General features: G+C 40.3%; 1 protein-coding gene across 4 annotated transcripts in view; it reads right to left on the bottom strand.

The window, feature by feature from the left end:
* Positions 1–21,181, bottom strand: part of PRKCA (protein kinase C alpha) — a 146,024-nt gene that overhangs the window by 17,015 nt on the left and 107,828 nt on the right. For 2 of the 4 annotated variants that reach the window (XR_003535638.1, XM_027692009.1), the window contains exons 9-14: positions 17,956–17,985; positions 7,559–7,702; positions 6,644–6,817; positions 5,617–5,708; positions 3,953–4,015; positions 3,583–3,721 (exon numbers count right to left, since the gene is read on the bottom strand). Coding sequence is in view for 3 of the 4 variants with exons in the window: in XM_027692009.1 (XP_027547810.1) it covers positions 3,583–3,721; positions 3,953–4,015; positions 5,617–5,708; positions 6,644–6,817; positions 7,559–7,702; positions 17,956–17,985 (642 nt within the window). In the remaining variant the exon portion in view is untranslated. Of the gene's footprint in view, positions 1–3,582; positions 3,722–3,952; positions 4,016–5,616; positions 5,709–6,643; positions 6,818–7,558; positions 7,703–11,043; positions 11,068–17,955; positions 17,986–21,181 lie in introns of all 4 variants that reach the window. The other 2 variants (XM_027692010.1, XM_027692011.1) reach the window with 2 other exon arrangements.

Raw genomic sequence — 21,181 nt, forward strand, 5'->3', positions numbered from 1 at the left:
AGGCTGTGGCACAAGGGAAGCACAGCAAAGCAATCTGCCACGTTCATTCACCAACCTGTGGTTATCCTCATCCTACTGGGAGCTATTCCCAGCATTAATTGGAAGTGCAAACGAGAGGAAAGAACGCTCACTTCAAGGAAGGAATGACATGTGGGAGGAAGCAGATGAGCTTTCAATGTACAGTCAAACATGCATTGGTACAAAGTCAGCAAGTTCTAAATGTTGTATTTTCAGTAGTTCCCTCCTCCTCATCCAGAATTCATCATGTATTACCTACCAGCTGCTGCACTCAGAGCCATCCCTGCCTGCCTTGCAGCAGCTGCCAAAATAATTCTATCTGCATGGACAAATTTTGGTATCTTTTAGAGCAAATTGGGGTATATTGACATGACCTCCTGTCTCACTATAGTGTGCAGGGCAGACCTACAAAGCAGTGAGGGAGTTCCTGTGCCTAGAAATGAAGACCTGTCCCCTCTTCCAGCTAGGATCTCTGCTTTTCACTGGCCAGGGAGGAGTGGAAAGCTGGTAGGACCCTTCCCCCCAGCTCCTTCTCCATCATTAATTTAAATTACTGCCTTTTTCATCTCCTTTTCCATTCCAAATGTCCCATTTTAACTATCTATTGCTGCATTTTAAGAGCTCTGCCTTTCCAGGTTCTGTGGATTTGAGCGCTCAGGAAGAGCTCAGGAATTTCTCTCATCAAGCAAAATTGGCAGAAGAATGTTGCTTTTTTTCTTTTTTTTCCCCCATTTTGCCTCTGAGGAAGGCACAGTTAAGAGCAGGACACAGAGATTAATACCAGCAATTTGTAGGAATGTTTAGATCATTGCAGCTTGCAGCTAGTAGCCAGTTGGGATGAAAAGATTATATCCCAGAGGCAAGAGAAAATCTTCTGTGAACACATCTGATGTCTGCTGGAAAAGCTAAAACTCAGTTATTAAAAGAAATAAATATTACTAGCACGGGAAACAGTCAAACACACGCTTTCCAAACCTCTGTAATACCTATTTGCCTCCCACAATCCTGGCAAATTCAAGGTTACAGCTGAAGGTTTTGAGGCTGTTAGATGGAGGAGAAGGGAAATGGAGTTTCTAATTTAAATTCTTCTGAAATTCAAAACTCATCACTCTGGCTGCTGCAGGGATGCTGATGGTGGGGTTCTGTGCTGGCAGAATCCCTTCCCACTAATCCTCTTGCCATCCACCTCCTCCTGTCTCTCTTGACTGGTCAAGACAACACAAAGTACTAATTGATTTCACAGCTATTTCCCCACTCTGACCATAAATATTTGAGTTCAGCACATCAAGAAATATTCTGTACAAGATAACCACTTTCTGCCTGACAGAAGCTGTCAGGCCTGGGATCCCACCAGTTTAACCTCTGCACATTCCTTAATGTGCATGGCATAAGAAAATGAATATTAATTCCAGTCTGTTATACGGCTAAGTAATAACAAATGGTAACTTTCCCAATCATGAAAAAGGGAAATGTTATTTTAGAGTACACCAAGCTGTGCAAAGTCTCTTTGCTGAATGAAGCACTTTATTTTCCATCCAGAGATGTGTGTGACACCAGCTGAGATGTCCCTGTAGGGTCCTTCCAGCTGTGTAATCCCTGAGCTGTGTGTGGGTAGTTCATGTAGAGGGAGTGTGGGGCTCCTTCAGACCCCGTTATTGTCACACCATTATTTCCCAAATGCTGATGGAAAGAGTTAATTCTCTGTGTTTGAGTACAAACCACTCACAGGACTCTCCTCCAGACACCTTCAACAGTTTATTTAGATTTAGCTCATTTATCTGCACCCAGCAGGGAATGGGATCGTGCAAATGCATCTTCATTAAAATCTATTATAAATTGATAAATTTGAGCCCATGGAAACATGCTGAAACACCCCTGCAAGCAAAACATGAACCTTCCTTTGAAGTTTACCACAGACCTAGTTAGCAATCTGCCAGTCACAATAATGTCTTCAGAAACAAAAGAAAATCAGTCAATTCAATAAAATAAAATCAAATCTGTTTGTAAGATGATAGAAAGACTAATTTTCTCCCAATTACTGGATGTTTTGGTGAAAGGTTTATTTCTTTATATGGAATTTCCAAATAAAATAAAGTCATTCACTCCAGCACTGACTCATATTGAACATTTTGGTGTTGACAAAACGTTCTTTGGTATTAACTGGCACAAGACAATTGCCACAGAAAGGACACTCTAATTTGGTATATTGGCTTCCTTTTCGTTTTGACAGAAGAAAATGAAATATTCTGGTTGTTCTGATATCCTGCTGCAAGCAACAGCAAATGGTGAAAAAACAAGGCTCTCTAATACCCAATATTTCACTCTGAAAAGCATGAATTAGCAACCGGGAAGAAAACAAACTATTTTTCTTTCCAATTTCACAGAGATGACAAAATTCACCTTAGACACTAATTTACTTGTCCATGTATAAATCTCCCCTATTCCAACAAACACAATTACAGCCAGAAATGTTCCAGCCAGAGCTGCCTCTTGCTCAGTACTCACTGAACAACTGAGTATCTTGGATCAGGATCCAGCCTCTTGCTTCAAATTTGCTGCCAAACAAATCAAGACTCCTGAAAGCTCAGTATGCACAAATACCAGATTTTAATATTCATATATTTGAATTATATCCAAATCACCACATGTGCTTGTTTTTAATGTTTTATACCTAAAGCATTGAAATACAAATCATACCCAGACTAAAAATCTCAACTCTAAACTCATATTTGTCACAGGCTTCAAAGCACAACTGTGCTTCTCATGATCAGATTTTCATTTTAGACCCACTGCAGTTGGTTCATGCTTGAATGTCGCTTTCAGTGGCTTGAACTGGTATTCCCAAATCATGGAAAACTCAAGGCAAATTATGGATTTATTATGTCAACTCCATTCAAGCCCTGATCTTACAGCTTTGGTCAGGCCTTCAATGACAGGAGCTTTCCTGAGATGAAGAGCAGCAACTCGTGACTCCACTTGTAGGATATGGATTGGGAAAGGCTGCAGGAGTTTTACTGAGAGGTCAGTGAGAAGCTTCAAGACCTCATGAGTCCCTTCCCAAAACTCACTGAGTGGTTTGTGATTTCCTGAAAATGCCAAACAGTGCTTTAAACAAATGCATTTTGGCAGCTGTGAGAACTTATGGAGAAATAGATTAAAGAAGCAATGTTTGCTCCCAGTGAAGTATTTGCTGACCTCAGCAACAACCTCAGCACCACCCAGGAAGTTTCTATGACTTTACAAATTGCAAAGTTTAGTTTAATAAAATTTCCAGCCTACAAATTTAAAATCACAAGGTGCTGAGCCTGTCTTTTTTTAGTATGAACCAAATCTGAAGCACTGATCTCATCAAAAGTTTTTCAATCAACTGGATTTTTAGAATAGCGAAGTCTTATTGACAATATTGCATCAATTCATAAAGATATTCAATATACCTGCAGAAGTATAATGGTACCATCCACAGAGAATCCAGAGTTCCAGCTGTCCAAACCCATGGTGCACAATTTGTGTAGGGGCAATTTGCATTTGAGAGACTAAAAGATTCTTGAAATGGTCAATATTTACCTCTGGTGCAATGTAGTCTGGAGTGCCACAGAAGGTCCTGGTTGTTACTCCATCTAACATATGTTCTTTGCACATTCCAAAATCAGCAATTTTAATGTGTCCTTCTGAATCCAACATCACATTATCTAATTTCAGATCTCTATGAAGAATCACAGCAATTTAATGTTAATGCTTAGGATCAACAAGTGTCAGAAAGCTCAGGTAAAACCGGGGCTTTGGTTTCCTCCTCACCAGCACCAACACGACAAAAAGAGCCCCACACTGATGGCTTTTTATACAGTGTTTTAAAAATACACCGGAACTTTAAAGAAACTGATTCATTCAGGTTTTTAAAAATAGTTCAGAATTACTTATGTCAGATTATACTCACCTATAAATAATCCCTCTGTTGTGGAGAAAGAATAACCCAATGGAGATCTCGGCTGCATAGAACCTGTGTGGAAAAAAAAAAACAACACAGCAGATTTCTTACTGCCTCATTATTTCCTTCTGACAAAATCATTTGGATGTGAATCATGGTAAATAATGATAGCATTATAGCATATGAAATATATAATTTATAGTGTGTATATATGTAAAAGTATAAAAATATGTATTACGGGCAGATACTATAAAAGACATCTCACTTCGACTGGACCTTAACAGACACATTTTGAGAATTTGATGATAAAATATTGCAGAATTCAAAAAAAATAATATTGAAAATGTCTCCCTAGAGAACAAAAAATGGTGTAGCTGGAGCACAGCATTTTTTTTTTGACCGATCTGACTCTGCTGCAAAGATCCTTATCTCTAATCACATATTGATGAATTCAGGATGCAGCTCAATGTACATTGCAATTCCTATGGCATGGAATAATTTGCAGAAATAGTATTCCTTTACACAGGCTGTTAATGGATTAATTACATGAAGCTAATTAAAACGATTACCATATAAAATGTAATTGCCGAATGCAGTTAAAAGATATATAATATTGATGGCTGTTTGAAGCTGGTTGCTGTGGAAATTATATGCAAGAGGATTATTTAAAGATGAGATTAATTTTTAGGCTTAGCATAAGGGAGAGGAAGGCTGAGCTCTGCAACACTTGATGGGAGGTGTTGGTGAACACGTGTGCTGAAGATGCTGCACAGGCAGAAGCTGTCAGAAAGCACCACAGATTTTGTTAAGTGTTGGCAAGTTACATTAGCTGGGAGTCAAAGATGATCTGACACCATCTAGTTTTTTCTTCAGTGAGTTGTTAAAATATTTTTCTGATTCTGAAGTACTTATATTTAGAAGGCCTCTCATTTAAATGAGCCCCGGTTGCTTAAATCAAGATGAGAAGTTATTTTAACTGAATTCTTAAAACAGTTGGTCACCCTTGCTTTTAAAGTTTCGTTGGTAAATGATTCAAGGAGCACTTGAGTGATGAGGAGATGTTATAAGCATGACTAATGTGGTACTGCTGGATCTATTCACACCTGAATGTGCTATAGATCATTATCAGTTGCTCAGTGATGTGCCAGATGTACAATTACCTAAAAGGGATCATGTACATAAACAACTTCTAATCATTTATTAACTCCTTGCAAATATATCACAGAAATTCTTACAAGCTATACATTGAATTTATCTTGTATAAACTTATTTATATTGCAGTGCTGAGTCTACTTGTGCTGCCTTTCCTTATAACACTAATTCAGACTGAAATGTTCCACTCACCTTTTTATTAATATTTGCTTTTAAAAACAACATCAGAATGCCAAGTAACAGCTTTAATTTCCTGCTGCCTTGCTTAAATTCTTGTCACTTTTCAAGTAGCCATTTTGTGCTTTTGTTTGTGCTCTGTTTTGGAATAAAGGCACAGCTACCTTTGGTCTATGTGTGTAAAGATTTTTAACATGAACTTCAGCTTTTGGGCCTTAAAAACACAATCAAAGAAGGCCAGATTAGACTTCATACTGAGCCTGGGAAGAGGAAGAAACCAAATCCTCTTAGAGTAAAAAATAATGAGGATGACATGATTTAAATATATAAATGTGAACACTCACACTGCTTGTGGCTCCTTAAATTTTCCCACTTGCTGGATGTGATACATGAGATCCCCACCATTCACATACTCCATGACAAAATACAGCCGGTCCTGGGACAAAGCAGTAAAGACACAGAGAAATACATTAGAGGAAATATATTAGATATTCATTGATCAGCAAAGAAAAAAAAAGTCACTGGTATGTTATTATAAAGCTTTTAGGATTATTAGGGCTGGTTGTACATTCCTGCAAAATCGATAGATCGGGAAATGGAAGTGGAAAGTTTTGTAAAACCTGCAGGAGTAAATGACTGAGGAGATCTGACAAGATTTGTCAATTTTAGTGGTGCACTTTTACATATTATTTGTCTACAATGGTCCCAAGAATTATACAAATGTAGCTCTGTTTGAAAAATCAGTCTCTAATAACAAACAAACAAACAAAAAATCAAAGGTGGTCGAAAATTCCTGCTCTGAGGCCATTTCTAAACCTTCCTAATAAGTTTTCCTTTGGAAGATGGGAAGTATTAAAAAATATAGATTTTTTATTATTAAAAAGAGGCAAAGGTGATGGTTTCTTGTGATTATGTCTGCAAATTGGTTGCATTCAGGCCATTTTCTGCTCAGAGATTTGTAGACATTAAGCAGAGTTTGAAAGGGCCTTTAACACCACAGACAACTGTGCTGTGAAAGCTGAGGGGGTTTGGCTACTTTCACAGAATCCCAGAATCATTCAGGTTGGGAAATACCTCAAATCCTTAAAAGTATTTAGGAACCTTTGGGAATGTGGGCTTAAGGCTCTGATCTAGAAAGCACACAGGATGAAATTTAGGAATTGTCACCGTGGTCGGCTGGAATGACTCAGAGGAAAAACCTTTAAACCTAGTTTTTATATTTCAAATACAAGGGGTAATTACATGTGGTATTTCTTTGCTGTTTTCTATGCTATGATTTATAGGTTGGATGATAATAAATGTCACTGAAGTGATAAAATCCATGATGATTTAGTCTGGAAAACACAGGGTGGGAAGAGAGAGCTCACGTACAACTGTCTGGAAACAGGAGTGAAGCTGTGTCAGGAACGGAGGTTTATCCTGCAGTGCCAGGACTCGTTTTTCAACCATTGTACATTCCACATCATCATCCTGGATCACCACATCTTTCTTCAGGATTTTGATTGCATAGAGCTCCTCTGTCCCCTTCCTGTCTGCCAGCATCACCTGCACCGAGAGAAACAAAGGGCTCACAATCTTCCAAGCCGAGCCCCAAGATTTTCAGAGATGGCAATCCAGCTTTTCCTTTTATTGGTATGGACCAATCTGATCAAAACTCCAAAATTATGGTCATTACTCACCCACTGCAACGAGCTGTACCATCATTTCAGGCACAGCCTGTGCCAAAACCCTCTGGTTGATCACAGGCACGTTGCTGAAGGGCTGATAAAATGTTAAGTCCCAGGGGACTTCTTCAGTAAAGGGCACTTTATCACAGAAGTGGTGCTCAAACAGACAGAAAAATAGCAGCCTGTTCCTTCAACTAATGGATTTCAAATATGTACTACACACACTATTCCTGGTTTTCCCCCAATGTCCAGCCTTACCAATGCTGGTGACTTCCAGAACTGGCACAGTGACCTGGGTAGTAAAGCCAGAAAAGTAAACTTGATTTCCTTGAACCTGCCAAGAAGTGAGGATCTAAAAGTCAGCAACTGTTTCTCACATCTTGCCCAACAGTCTTTTATAATTTATTTTTATTTTTTTCAAGAAAATTGCCAATCAGGACTGAAGCCCTCTAGTCCTTAGGGAACCACCATGCTCCCTGTTAAGAGATCCTCCCTGGTAAATGCACATCCTTTTGACTCTGGCTTTTGCTTCTCATTCATTCCTCCTCAAGGTAAAAAAAAAAAAAAGAAAAAAAAAAGAAAAAGGAACGGGAGTGGAATAATTATAAAGAATTCCTACCTTCCCAAAGCTCCCCTTTCCAAGAACCATGAGGAAGTTGAAATCTGTCAGCTTGACCCTGTCCAGATTGTTGGATGGCACACTTGAGCTCTTGTCTTCTGTTGAAGTAATGACTTTGTTACCAGCTGGCCCAAGTTTGGCTTTCTGAAGAACATACACACACATACACACACAGAAACAGGGAAGTAAGAAGAAGAACAGCCCGTTTTCCTGGCGGGAGGGATCGCTGGGTGGAGGTTACAATTGGACAGGACCACGTTTGAGGTGGCATTCCCAGGAGAAAGGCTGCATAACAAAATGTGCACAGACACATCTTCAAAGACCCATTCCAACAACACTTTTGGCACTCTTGAGGGGGTTAAAGTGGAAAACTGTTCATGTATAACCAGATAAAGCAGATGTACTTATCTGGTTAAAAGAGCAAAACCAAAGCAAAGCCCAAAAACAAAGGGAAAAGAGATCACTTATTTTCATGCCAAAAGCAGCTTATCTGGTGTGCTTTTGTTTTGAAATACAAATAAAATAAAATAAAAAAAAGCTTTCCAAAAATACCATGCTATAATCTACACAGGGTATTTTAGGACTTAAACAATCTCTTCAGTACATTCTCTTTTCAAATGTAATTCTTCAAGTCACTGCATAGCAAGAGTTAGGAAAATTTTGACATGCATTAAGAAAAATAACCTACATTAAAAATAACACAATGCATGAGAATTAATGCAGATGAACATGGCCACTGTCAAACCAGCAATACAATCAACTTTGATTTTCAATCAAGGGTTGATCTGGAAAAGGGAGGAAAGGGAATATTACATCCAAGGGCTCTGCCTTGCTCAGACAGTCTGGTTTACAAAAGGTTGAACAGTCTCAGTATTTCACATAAGACAAGATGTAATTGCTCAAGTTGCATTTCAAATCTCAAAGTTAATAGAAGAGAAAAAAGTAAGACTCACCAAAAGATAATGCAGGCTAAAAGATAATATCCCCCTTTTTTTTTTCCTGAAAATAATCCCATATACCAGCAGAAGCAAAGCCAAGAAGGTTTAATAATGCTTTGGGATATAAGTGCTTTCCCCATCTGTCTGGTTGTTGGTCTGGTTAATAACCTCTAAAAGGCTAATTTACTCTGTGCCATCGATGTGTGTTTGATATTTCAGGGTAACTACTTTTCTCACTGCGCTGCAAAAGGACAGTATTTGTATATTATCACTGGTTTACAGATAAAGAAAATTACAGAAATTAAAGTTTATTCAAAACCACACAATATATCACTCTAAAAGCCTGGCCTGGCAAACACCTTTGGCAGCCTCACTGGAAAGGGGAAGTTACAAACTTTGCCCTCCCCAGACAAATTTAAAACCATAAGATTGAAAGGGATGACTCAATTCATGGACTCCAGCTCTCTACTCCTGCAGGCAGTAATGTCAAATAATCATCTGACAGAAAACTCACATGTCACTTGAAAACCACATTCAGCTTGGATGACTCTTCCTGCATCTTTATGAGTGCAGAAAATCTTATATTCCAGGATTAGGAATTTTGGAAGTTCAGATCTCTTAATTAAAAAAAATTGTATTACAGCTTAGAATGTGGATTTTTTTCCCCCACCAATGTTATTATTTGTTTGCATGAAAGCAGCACTTGGAGATGCTGATGAGCATCATGTGCTGTGCAAATGTTCAGGAAGAGCCAGTCCTGGGTGTCAGCCTAAATCCCTGAGTCTGCAAGGGATGATCCCACAGCAGATCCAGCTGCTGGGACAAATCCAGTGTCTGTGATGGAGCACTTTGGCAGGACAGAGGCCACAATACAAGATTGAGCCGTAAGCAAACAAGTATAAAAAAAGAAAAATCCCAACATCCTTTCTTTGTACCAGATGAAGACGAGGTTCAAAGGAGCAGCTTTGCTGGCCATGTCTTTGTGATGCTCTGGCATGTGGGATCTCAGAGAAAGATCTTGCTTTTGGGATACAAAAAGCAATTTCAATATCTGCCTTTTCAGCAGGTACTGGAGATCCAAATCAGGCCTTGAATGGACAACAAACAGCTTTATGTCTTGTACTTTAAACCCACTGGGCAGGTTGTTGGTACTTGTTTGGAAAATACAGAATTTGAAACAACAAATTGAATTTTGTTCCAAGGCCATTTGTTTTTTCAGGCACAAACCTGCCGTGCAGGTTTTTGGGTACAAACCTGCCATGCTGCTCTCTGCAGCACTGCAATCCCAGGCACCACGTGTTTCCAGCACATTTTCCAAGGGAAAGCATGGCAGCTTCACCAGCAGGCTCCTGTGCCTGCTGCTGGCTCCAGAGCTGGAGGCACTGAACTCACTTGGGTGGGATGGAATTGTCAGGATCTGAAGGCAGGATCTTAAAATAATATTCAAGAACCCAGCCAAGGCCTCTCTGTATCTTTGCAAGGCAACACAAGATTCAACGAGCAACAGAGACACGCTCCTCTCACTTCTTTTAATCCTTTTTAAAATTAGATGTCACCCTCAATTTGACAATTTCTTTTTCCATATGGTGGATTTTTAAGGAGAACACTGGGTTCCTCCCCTTTGGTCAGGTGGGCTCTGTGCTACCTGGTCCAGGTAGAAGGTCAACACAGGCAGGAGCTGCTGGACTGTGCTGAGCTGTGAGCGACCCGTGCCCATGGGAAGGAGATGATCCTGCTTATCACACTGCACAAGCACTGGTGGGTGTAAAGAGAGAATCCTGCTGCAAACCGTGTGTAAGGAAGCCTGGGAACATGGAATGCCATGAAATGCTGGAGAACAACCAGGCTGACTCAACAAAAGCACACGCCCCAAAGTGGGACGGCCTAATTAAATGACCTTGTTAAATGATCACATCCTCATCAAAGGTCCTTGTTCCCAACCAGTTGTTTATGAGCATGCAAAATAGTTTTTCACATTTAGAATATGAATTCCTTTTACTGCTTTTTGGCTTAAGGTCCTGGTGAAAACACAGTGGGAATTTCCACACATTTCACTGAGCTCCACGGTGAGCTTTGTATCTGAAACATCTTGACTATTGCAGAGGGAAAATGCCATGCAGCCAACACACTCTTCCAGATTGCCAGAGCAAAACCAGTTTTGCAGCTACAGAAGGGACATTAACTCAAATGATTCATAAAAGCTTATTGGAAAAGAGCAATGATATTTTGCCTTTCCTATCATGACTAAAATTGAAAATCGCAGAATCCTGCTTGAATCCCCCCCTTATTTTTTATGGATATTAAAATTTGCTGAAGTTGAAGATGGCATCTCAGGCCCTGGATTAATTTTCAATTTACATTCCAACTGCTTGGCTTATTATTATCTTGGACAAACCCACAATATTGTTACAATGAAGCCAGATTGCAGCAAACCAACCAGGAAAACAGAATGTTAAAGAGAAATTAGTCTGCACTGGGAGCAGAAAAGTTAATCTAAAAAGAAAACAAGACATGCACATCATCTTACTTCCTCTGGTTTGGACGCACCTTATCTCGGCCAGTTCTTTTACCCTGAAACCACAGGTGAGAAATAACTTATATATTCAGCCCAAATTCACTTCTCCATGGAGTGTTACAGATATTACAGTGTGTTACATTGGAGAGTCTCTTGGAATTTGGCATGTGCTTTTTGGAAAAGATATCTCAGGTTTTGCAGTAAAAATGCTTTCAATTTATATTTAATCTAAGAGTAACAATTATACATTTAATTAAATATGAAAAAAAATCTTTCCAAAACCTAATGAGAAGTGTGATGCAAAGAAGAAACAGAAGTGATTTAGGGAATAGGAATTCATCATTGCAGTGAATTTTTAATCACAATAAATATTTTCGTTGACTCTTTCCATAACTTTCTTTCTGATTTCTCACTGTGAAGGAAATCTAATAGGACAAAACAATAACTCTGAACATTGGCCCTTCTGCCCTCCAGTTATATCTATATTAGAGAATCTTACGAATTACAGAGCAAAAAGAGACCGAATTGTTAATTTTCCACATTAGCCAACAAACAATAAAACTTGTGAAGAATTTAAAAGAATATACACAATTCACTTTCCTACCCTGGGTCTCTTTGGTGTAATGAGCTACCTGACATGATGTTACTGCTTTAACACCTTGTATCACCCACCTCCACCACTTCTCTGCTGCTGTTTGCAACACTCAGCTCGGTGAGATTGGCTTTATTCCCACATGGAAAACGAACACCAGGAGCCAAACCTGCCCAAACTTGAAGCCACCCCCTGCCATCCCCCAAGCACAGCTTCACAAGGGAGAAACCCACAGCATCTCCCAGGAAGAAATAATCAAGCCAACACCAGGCTGTGTGTGCCGCTCACTAGGGGATGTGTTTCTCGGTTGTCAGGGCAACTCGCTCCCAGTGAGTTCCCAGATGCCGACAGGATCATCCCCGGGACCAAATTTCCGAGAGGAGAAAGCGATAAATGAAAAGATATTTAACAACAGTGCTGAAGTCTCATCACGTGTGCAGAGGTGCAGCCACACCCAGCCCATCCCTCGGGTGTTTGCTCCACTGACACCCGCCCAGGAGGGAAATCCAGAGCTTTGCTCCCCCAGCAGCAGAGTCGTCTGGAGACTCCCAGCTGTGACATGGATACCAGCATCCCCTCCCCATCTTTAGAGCAGGTTCCACCCACCAGCCACTGCTCTGCCCCTGCAGTTGCATTCAGCTGGAAATAGAGAAAGAATGATGGAGCAACAGAGCACAGAACTGCTCAGTCTCTGTTCCAAAACTCCCAGCTTTGACTGGAGGAGGGCCAGCATTCCAAGGACTGACTGCACAGGCTTTATCTTAGATGGTTTGGGTTGGAAGGGACCTTAAAGCTCATCTTATTCCACCCCCTGCCATGGCCAGGGACACCTTCCACTAGCCCAGGTTGCTCCAAGCCCCATCCAACCTGGCCTTGGACACTTCCAGGGATGGGGCAGCCACAGCTTCTCTGGGCAACCTATGTTATGTTCCAAGAACTGAGATCTAAGGAGCAGCCATGTCCCCCTGCCATGATTTAATCCCTCTGCAAAATTTTAACAAACCCCCTGCTCCTCACACTGCAACAAGTTCTCATCAGTTCTTTGCTAGACCCCAACATGCTCTTCAAATGTCACTGGGTGATGGAAGCAGCCATCTCATTCTACCCCACCTTGAGCCAAGGTTTCTGCTCCTAATTCTTAAATGAACCTAAAGCCATTGCAGAGCAGCAGGTGACACTCTGCAAATCACTTCTAGAACTGGCAAAGTGAATAATGAGAAGCAGGGAAGGAACGTTCCAGTTTCACTATTCCATCCCAGGAGGCTGCAAGTGTGAAATTAATGCTCAGTTCTGCCTGTCACTACCTGGACACTGCACAAGAAGCATCAGAGAAGCTCAGAACTCAAACAAACCATAGAAGATGTCACTGACAGAACCAGCAAAGCTCATACCAGGGATGGAAAAACTGAAATAACAATTTATCCAAGTCCCAAGGGGGGACCCATTCGGGTTTCCAGTCATGTACAGTCGGTGGGGATTTTGATCAATGGATTGAGGCATTAGCAAGCCTTTAATAAAGTAAATAAATCCAATAAATCTCAATTCAAAGTCTGGAGGAAAAACCCTCCCATTCAGGGAAATTCTCTCTGTCATTGTTTCTTACATTATTGCATTTCCAATTCCATGTAATTATAGATGCTGTGATGGACTATCAATTTCCTAGTTTATACAACTTAATTATCAGGATGCTGAGAATCTGAAATGAGCAGAGTCCATTTCTAAGCCCCAGCCAAGACCTAATACTTCACCAGACAGAGGTTTAATCTTAATACCATAACCTAATGCCAGCTTATAAATCATTAGCAAGGAGTTTTGTAGTCATGGAAACAACACAGAACAGAGAAAGTTAGAGCCTGAATTCCAGCTGATGGAGCAGCCCAGCAGCTCTGAGCAGAGAGGGGCTGGAACCGGCGTTGTCTTGGTCCAACCTGAGCTTGTGTCCTCACTGCTCAAGCCAACAGAGAGAAGGAACTTCTTTGGCCATTTTTTTCCTACTAAACCTGTGCTGAGCAATCTTGGGAGTTGCTTTTGCACTAAATTTTCCGTAAAACAGAACATGGACACAATGTCTGGTTCTTGTGTTTCTCTCCTTGGCGTTACAAACGTTCACGAGGGCGGCGGCTTTTCCCATCACACGGTGCACTCTCACCCCTTCCTGTCACAACCAAATTAACTAATGAACTAAATCACAGAAATTAATATATATACACATATTTATCCATATAAAAAGGAGCAGGAGACTGGAGATGCCCACACAAGACATGGCAGAACACAAGACCCTCCCCAGGGAGAGGTGATACCAGGGACACCATCAAGGATCCACAAGGTTTTCAGCCACGGATTCCTTGGTGGATTTACACTCCAGCAAGACTTCTCTGCAGCAAGGACAACACTGAAGAGATGTAAATAAGCAGAAAGCTGCTCATCTGCACTCTTAGATTTTTCATGGTAGTCATATCACTATGGTGAGCTAAGACCTAATCAGTAAAAAGTGGAATCTATAAAAATGAAAATGCATTTTTGCTTCATTAGTTAAACTAGTTACAGAAAAAAATAGCTAGGAAAAAATTCCTATCATTCCCACTGCTAGTAAAAAGACATGAAGGCAAAGGGGATGTTTCATAAAAATATAAATGGGGAGGATGATAAAACTCTACCTGGGAGTTAAATATGGACTATTTTATGTCTTTAATTTACTTTTCTCCTCATTTCCTCTCCTGTTTCCCTTAAGCTTGTGTCATATTTACCCTTTTGGTTAGTAACAGTAAATTTATTGAAATTATTTGCCTGAAAAAATGAATTTTATCAAAACAGCTTTTAATTTAATGGGTTTATATATTTCTAAATATACACATACAAAACGTGGATGATTTCAGGCCTTTAGCTGGAGCCAGCTCAGCTCTGGGAGCTTTTCTCTGTTCTTTGCTGACCTCTTGTGGTTTCTCACTCTGAGGAGAAATTATTTTCTCCAGCTCAACATTGTTAATTGGATGTTTACTTGGGATAAAGGCAAAAAGAGAATCTGAAAGGACAAGACAACAGTTTAATAAACCACCAAGCATCCCAACAGACCTTGTTTGGGGGGGTTTATAATCAATTTTCCAGTTGATTCAATTTTTTTTTTAAACTTTTTTGTGTCGCTGGATAGAAGTTAAAACTATATGAAATACTTGAATAGGTGATTTCCAAAAAGTTCTAGAATTTGCCAGGCAAAAAATTGAGGTAAACATATCCCTTAGAAAATGTAGACAACTAATTCAGTTGTCTAAAGACAGTCACTGGAAAAGGGATATATCTATCCTAAGATAGGAATGTGAGGGGATATTGCCCTGGACAACGAATATCTGCCTGTGAGCCGTGAAATCTAGAGAGGGAAGAGTTTCCAGTCCCCCATTTGGCACTGTCAACATGTTTAATCTGTTTAATAATCCTGTGGCAACCTGAGTCCACTTTGTTTTCTGCCTTTATTGCCAAACACGCTCTGCCCTGCAACAGAGCGGTGCCTAACGAGGAGAAATGTAATTAAAGAGGCTGCCTAGGAATAATATTCAAGAATTCTTGCAGAAGTATCCTGTGGTAGTGCTAATAAAAACCCCAAACAGCAAATAGGATGCTACAACAGCAAATCCCTAAGTGTCAAAAAAGGAATTGCTTTTATATATGCTCCTTCATTTTTTAATTATGCAAATTACTGCTAGTTTTCAATCTTGAGTGTGGAATTTGCTTTTAAGCATAAAACTCATCTCAATATGGGCAAAGAATAATAAAATTCTGTTCTAAAATAATTTTTAAGGACTTTCTACCTAATCCTAGAGCAAATCCCTACAATCAAACCCCCCAGGCATGCAAAGCTGCAGACCAGGACTGATTTTAAAGCCTTGGGGATTGTGTATCCAAATCTTAACGTGCTCTGAAACCATTTATCACACGCAAACACACACACCCAAAAAGATGAAGGTGTTTTCTGCCTGATGTTGAGAACTAATCTATTTAAATATACACTTTGCAGTGGAACAGCAGCAGGATAAATGTGTGATCCTTCCCAGCCTCTGATTATTCCATAACCAAGTTTTTCCATGCTGCCTGACCTCTCTCTCAGCAGCCTCAGCTCTGCTATGACGTTATAAAATCAGTTTTGAGTGTTTTACTGGTTTCTTGCTCAGAACTGCAGCGTTATCCTCGGGAACACAGCCTTCCTCCTTCAGCTGCTCCTGCTGCTTCCTTTCAGTTCTGATCCTGCACACTCAGGCACACAAGCTCCCAGCAGCCCCACATAAAGTGATTACCTCCAGCATCATTCCCAATCATTCCCAGAGGTGATGATCCCGCAGGAGGCAGTGACGCCTCTGAGCTGAGGTCAGCGCTCCCAAGTCACTGTCAGTCCCAAGGAGAGGGGGGATTTGGGATGATCATAAAATCATAGAATCAGCTGGGTTGGAAGGGACCTCTGAGATCATCAAGTCCAACCCTTGATCCAACCCCGCTGTGGTTCCCAGCCCATGGCACTGATGCCACATCCAGTCTCTTCTTAAAAACCTCCAGGGACGGAGAATCCACCACTTCCCTGGGCAGCCCATTCCAATGGCTGATCACCCTCTCTGGAAAGAAATTCTTTCTAAAGTCTAACCTAAACCTCCCCTGGCACAGCTTAAGACCGAACCCTCTTGTCTTGCTGATCGTTGCCTGGGAAAAGAGACCAACCCCCACCTGGCTACAACCTCCTGTCAGGGAGTTGTACAGAGTGATGAGGTCTCCCCTGAGCCTCCTCTTCTCCAGGCTGAACAGCCCCAGCTCCCTCAGCCTCTCCTCATAGTGATTCAGTGAGAAAAGACACATCACAAACAAGGAAGCTTTTTTTCCTCCACCCCTCCATGAAAAAACCTGAATTCTTGAGCGTCCCCATCAGAACAGAGAGCCAGCTTTCTCTGTTGGAATTCATGTTTATGGTTCACCAGCACTAAACATGAATTTTTGGGAAGCAGCAGCTGTAGGAAACTCCTCAGCCCTTTTTTTGGGTGCTCTCCTGTGGTGGAAACATGAATGGACAAGGACTTCTGTCAGTTTTTATCAGTGCACTTCAAGGCATGGATTTTACAAATGAAGTGACAAAACTTCATATTTATCCCAGATGCATTTTCTCCTTTAAAAACACACTTAAACAGAGAAAATTCCAACTTCCCAGCATGAAACAAATTTCACCGATGAAACCCCCATGCAGTTTTATTCTCAAATAAGAAAAGGTATAAAGGATTGAGGAAGGACAGTCCTCTTCTGCACAGAGAGATATCAGATAAAGAATCAAGGTTAAGAAAAAGTGTTACTGATTGCATGACAAATGATTATTGCATTAGGAAATATTTGGCAATGACAAATGGTCTTATTTTTGGATTTTCTGGTTCAGTATTACAATATTTGTTAAAATCATGCATTAATAATATAAACAACTCTTCAAACATAATATTTGTTTTTTAAATTAAATATTTTAAGCTTTGAGCCGTAACATGTAAACTGCTCTAGGTCAACATCAGCTGTAAAAATACTATTTGAAGATGATAATGGCTTCAATAATCTCAGATTACTAAACCAGTTACAGCTCAGGAGTTTCAAATTTTAATTCAAATTGTAACTTAACCAATGTATAAAACTTCAAGTGTGATTTGTGTCAGTGACCTTTGCCGTAATAAAGCAAGATAATTTGTTAGAGATACATGCAAATATAAAGTCCACACATGTATGTTCTCAATGCTGAGATGTAACTTTTATGGCAATAACTGAGTGATGTGGTGATTAGTGAAAAAAGCAAAATGGGAAGTTTACAGGTGAATTGGTATCTCAGGTATCAGAGCATCTGTGCACATGATAATATAATAATCTCTTATGATATACCATACTCCAAATAACATATAGCAATAGATGTAGTATGTTATACCATAAACCATGCATGCTGTAGTATGCAAATTTATCTATTTAAATATACAGTGACCACGAGCATTATTTGATCTGTGAAAGTAATTTAAAGTTCCATGAATGTCTTTCAAATTAAAGATGCACCATTTTCCATTTTCCATGAGAGGGTGGCATTCATTTAACTCATCCCTTCAAAAAGAAAGGCACACTGCATCTGCTCAGGTTGGATGACTGCTTTTTGGTAGTAAAATCTTAATCTGGGGAGTATTTTGTGGCAAATCATGGAAGATTCATACTTCCATTTTTTTTTTAAGAAAACCTTTAGCTGGGAGAAAAACAAGTGCATCCTTAAAACATGCTGAGGATGAAACTGAAATTAATAAACTTCAAACATCAGTAAAAAGAGTTGTGTGAAGAGAAAGGTGCAGGAGAACACCAAAACTACCTTGAAGAAGTGGATATTTACATGACAGTCCTGGAAGAGACAGGAAAGGGAGAAACACTGTCTGGTTAGTAAGGGCTGGCACAGCAAAGCAACCACAATTAGTAGCAGAATAAACAAATACAGACACAGCAGCGGGAATACAAAATGGACACATCTGTGAAGCACAGAAAAACCACACAAAAAAATAAAATTGGTGTTAATTACCCTGCCAGGGAGGAGCAGGGACAAGCACAGCGAGGGGCAGGTCCTCACACAGCTGCTCCTGGGTGTAAGCTCAGCTTTGGGCACATCCCCCCCCCTCATGCACGGGACATTTCTTGGAAAAGCACTTCAGGTGTGTCCAGCTGTGGGGAGCCTGGGCTTCACCAGCTGATGAGCTCTGACAGGGCCACAGCACTAAAGGGATTCTTGTTTTTTTTTTTTCCCTTGTTCAGCCACACACATTTAACCTTCACATAAGGGATAAGGAAATCCCTCCCATCAATATGATTTTTTACATATATTCTTCACCTGAAATCACAACACACTGCCTGAGAAAAGCCTTAGGGAAATCAGAGGCTGATCCAAGCAGAGAGCGGAGATTTATGTCATCTAGTTAAGAAATGTCAAGTTTTCTAGTTTGAGCTCTGGTGAGTGGATGGGAAACCTCCAGATAACTGCATATGGGAATTCCCCATGCCAAACTATAGTACAGAACAGATGGAGTCATCTAACAGCATCTCTATAATGCTGCAAACTATTCTCTAATGATTAAATATGCACAATTTAAAAATAGGAATGAGTGCCATGGCCAAAAAAAGCAGCTCTTCTTTTTATATCTCTATATGCATAATGAGTGTGGATTGATGTGCCAGTGATATTTTGGCTGGTCATGATTTCAGTGTAGCTTAGAGTCTGTTTCCTGAAAAGTGAATTTAATCTTGTAGTTCACAATTTGAAGTGTCAGCAATATTATTTCCCTTTTCCATGTCACCTTCCCTGACCTGCCTGAAGTTACAGTTATTGCTTCAAAATGGGAGTGCATATTGGTTAGATACAGATTGGAAGAGACCATATCTTTTATTTATTAAAAAAAAAGAGTAAAGTAACTGTAGTATAACACCTCTGGGGCAAAAACATTGCCATCCTTCAAAAACTTTAAAGAAATGTTTCCTTCACAGCCCTTATAATACTTTACAGAGAGACCTGGAGAACTTAAATTAACAAAGTCATAAACTCCTCTACAGTTGGGTTTATTTTGTTTTGTTGGGATTTTTTTGAATGAAAAATCAATTAATTTAATTAGAAAACTCATTGGGTTCTTAAGAAGCTGCTGAAACAGTTCCTGGAGTCTTCTGCTATGGCCCTGGCTGTGCAACTGCAACATTTTCACCCAACCTCCAGCTTAGAATTAAGACAGCTCTAGGACGTTCTGGCCGCTGATTAAAGGAAAGAAAGAAGATGTCCTTTTGACCTAAAGTTGCTGTGAATATCAGGAAAATGTCAGATTAATCAAGACAGTCCTGTCCTTCTCCTTTCTAATAAAGCAGCCAGAAACTGCTTTAAAAACTAAAACTAAAGGGAGTGTTGAAGATCTAAGAAATGCAGGACCTGCAGTGAAACAATCTGAAATGATGTATTGGTGTTGAGAAAGGAAATGATAAATAAATGAAAGAGGTTTCTTTAGCATTAGACTATAACAGCAACAGAACTCATCAGAAAGCTTTAATTGTGCCTTGAAATCTGGGGACATTTTCAGGTTCTGTTTAACACCAGCTGTGCTGCCACAAAGAGAGGCCTGGTGGTGTAAACCCATGGAAGCTCTGTATGCACAAATCCAGACTGGGAGAGGGCACTGCTTTGTAAATTCACGTCTGCACAAGGATTAACACACAAGTTTAGTCAAACAAAGCACTGCTCTGCATCCTGGAGGAGCTCAGCAGCAGAAATATCTACAGCTCCTGAGTCACTGGAGAGGCCCCGGGTATTTATAACCGAGCCCGATGGCCAAGCACCACATCCTCCCTGTTCTTATATTTCAAATGCTAAGGCACTTTAAAAGACATTTTCTTTAGGATCATCCTAATAGTTATGTTTAGAAGCACTGAGATGTCACCAAAATGTCACCACTGACTGCACACTTCCAGTGCTCAGATACAAAATCCACCCTGTTCTGGACTCTGCTCCCTCCCCTTACGTTGCAGGCTGCAAAAGGAAACAACAGGTCCAGCTTCTGTACAGCCTCCACCAGCATTTCCATGGGTCAAAGCAGCTGAAATCTTGAGCACAAACACCACTCAAATGTGGCCTGGGTGGTGGATGTGGATTTGTGTCCCCAGGGAAGCACCATCAGAATGGACCCACGTGGATCCCCCCAGTGGGAAGAGCAGCCTCTCTCAGAAACCAAGGGAACAATTTCGTTCCTCTGAAACCCACCCAGAGCTACACTAGAGGAAGTAATTAGAACAAAAGAAGATGTCTGATATGTGAAGATTATGCACCAGGAGGACCATTGCACGTCTTCCCCACAGAGGCTTTAAAATGAAGATTTTAGGAGCAGCAACAACGTGCTCGGATCACTCCAATTCCCAAAGCTGGGTGTAGTGACTCACACTGCTCCCATCACTCAAGATACCTTGTGCTCAGTAAATGTGTCCACGTGTCAGGATTACAGCTGCTCTGGCCTTTGTTTAATTTTAAAAAAATCATTTGAATGGACCATAACTGCTTTATTTTTAATAACATTTCCCATGCTGGTGATGTGGAAAGAAGGGAACAGAGAGAATAACTCACCAGCCTACTTTTAAACCAGTATTATTCTATTATTATTCTATCAAGAAGTGCTTTACTAAGCAGGAAAAGGAAAAAAAGGCTTGACCAAACTGAAATAACTTTCTACAATAGAAGTTTTACAATTCACACATTTCTTTTCCCCTAATACAAAAAAACCCGAGGAATGATGCTCTAAATAGCAAAAGCATTTTACTGCCCAAATCACAAATACCATAAGGTTGCATTATTTCAATATTCTGCTTTTTTTCTTTGCCTAGTAAAATACTGCAAGAAGAAAATAAGTATCTAACAAAGAGTAGATGCTGTAGGCAGAAGATTTGCTAGTTTGGGTCCATGGAGCCACCTGGGACTGTTGGGAGTTCCCATGGCAACCTCAGCACGGACAATTATGGAGCAGCTACAATTATTCTGAGGGAGTTGCATTTTGAGATGGCCACAAATAATCCCATTTCAG

This window comes from Neopelma chrysocephalum, unplaced genomic scaffold (assembly GCF_003984885.1).
Source record: "Neopelma chrysocephalum unplaced genomic scaffold, ASM398488v2 Primary Assembly neopelma1_84, whole genome shotgun sequence".
Lineage (NCBI taxonomy): Eukaryota > Metazoa > Chordata > Aves > Passeriformes > Pipridae > Neopelma > Neopelma chrysocephalum.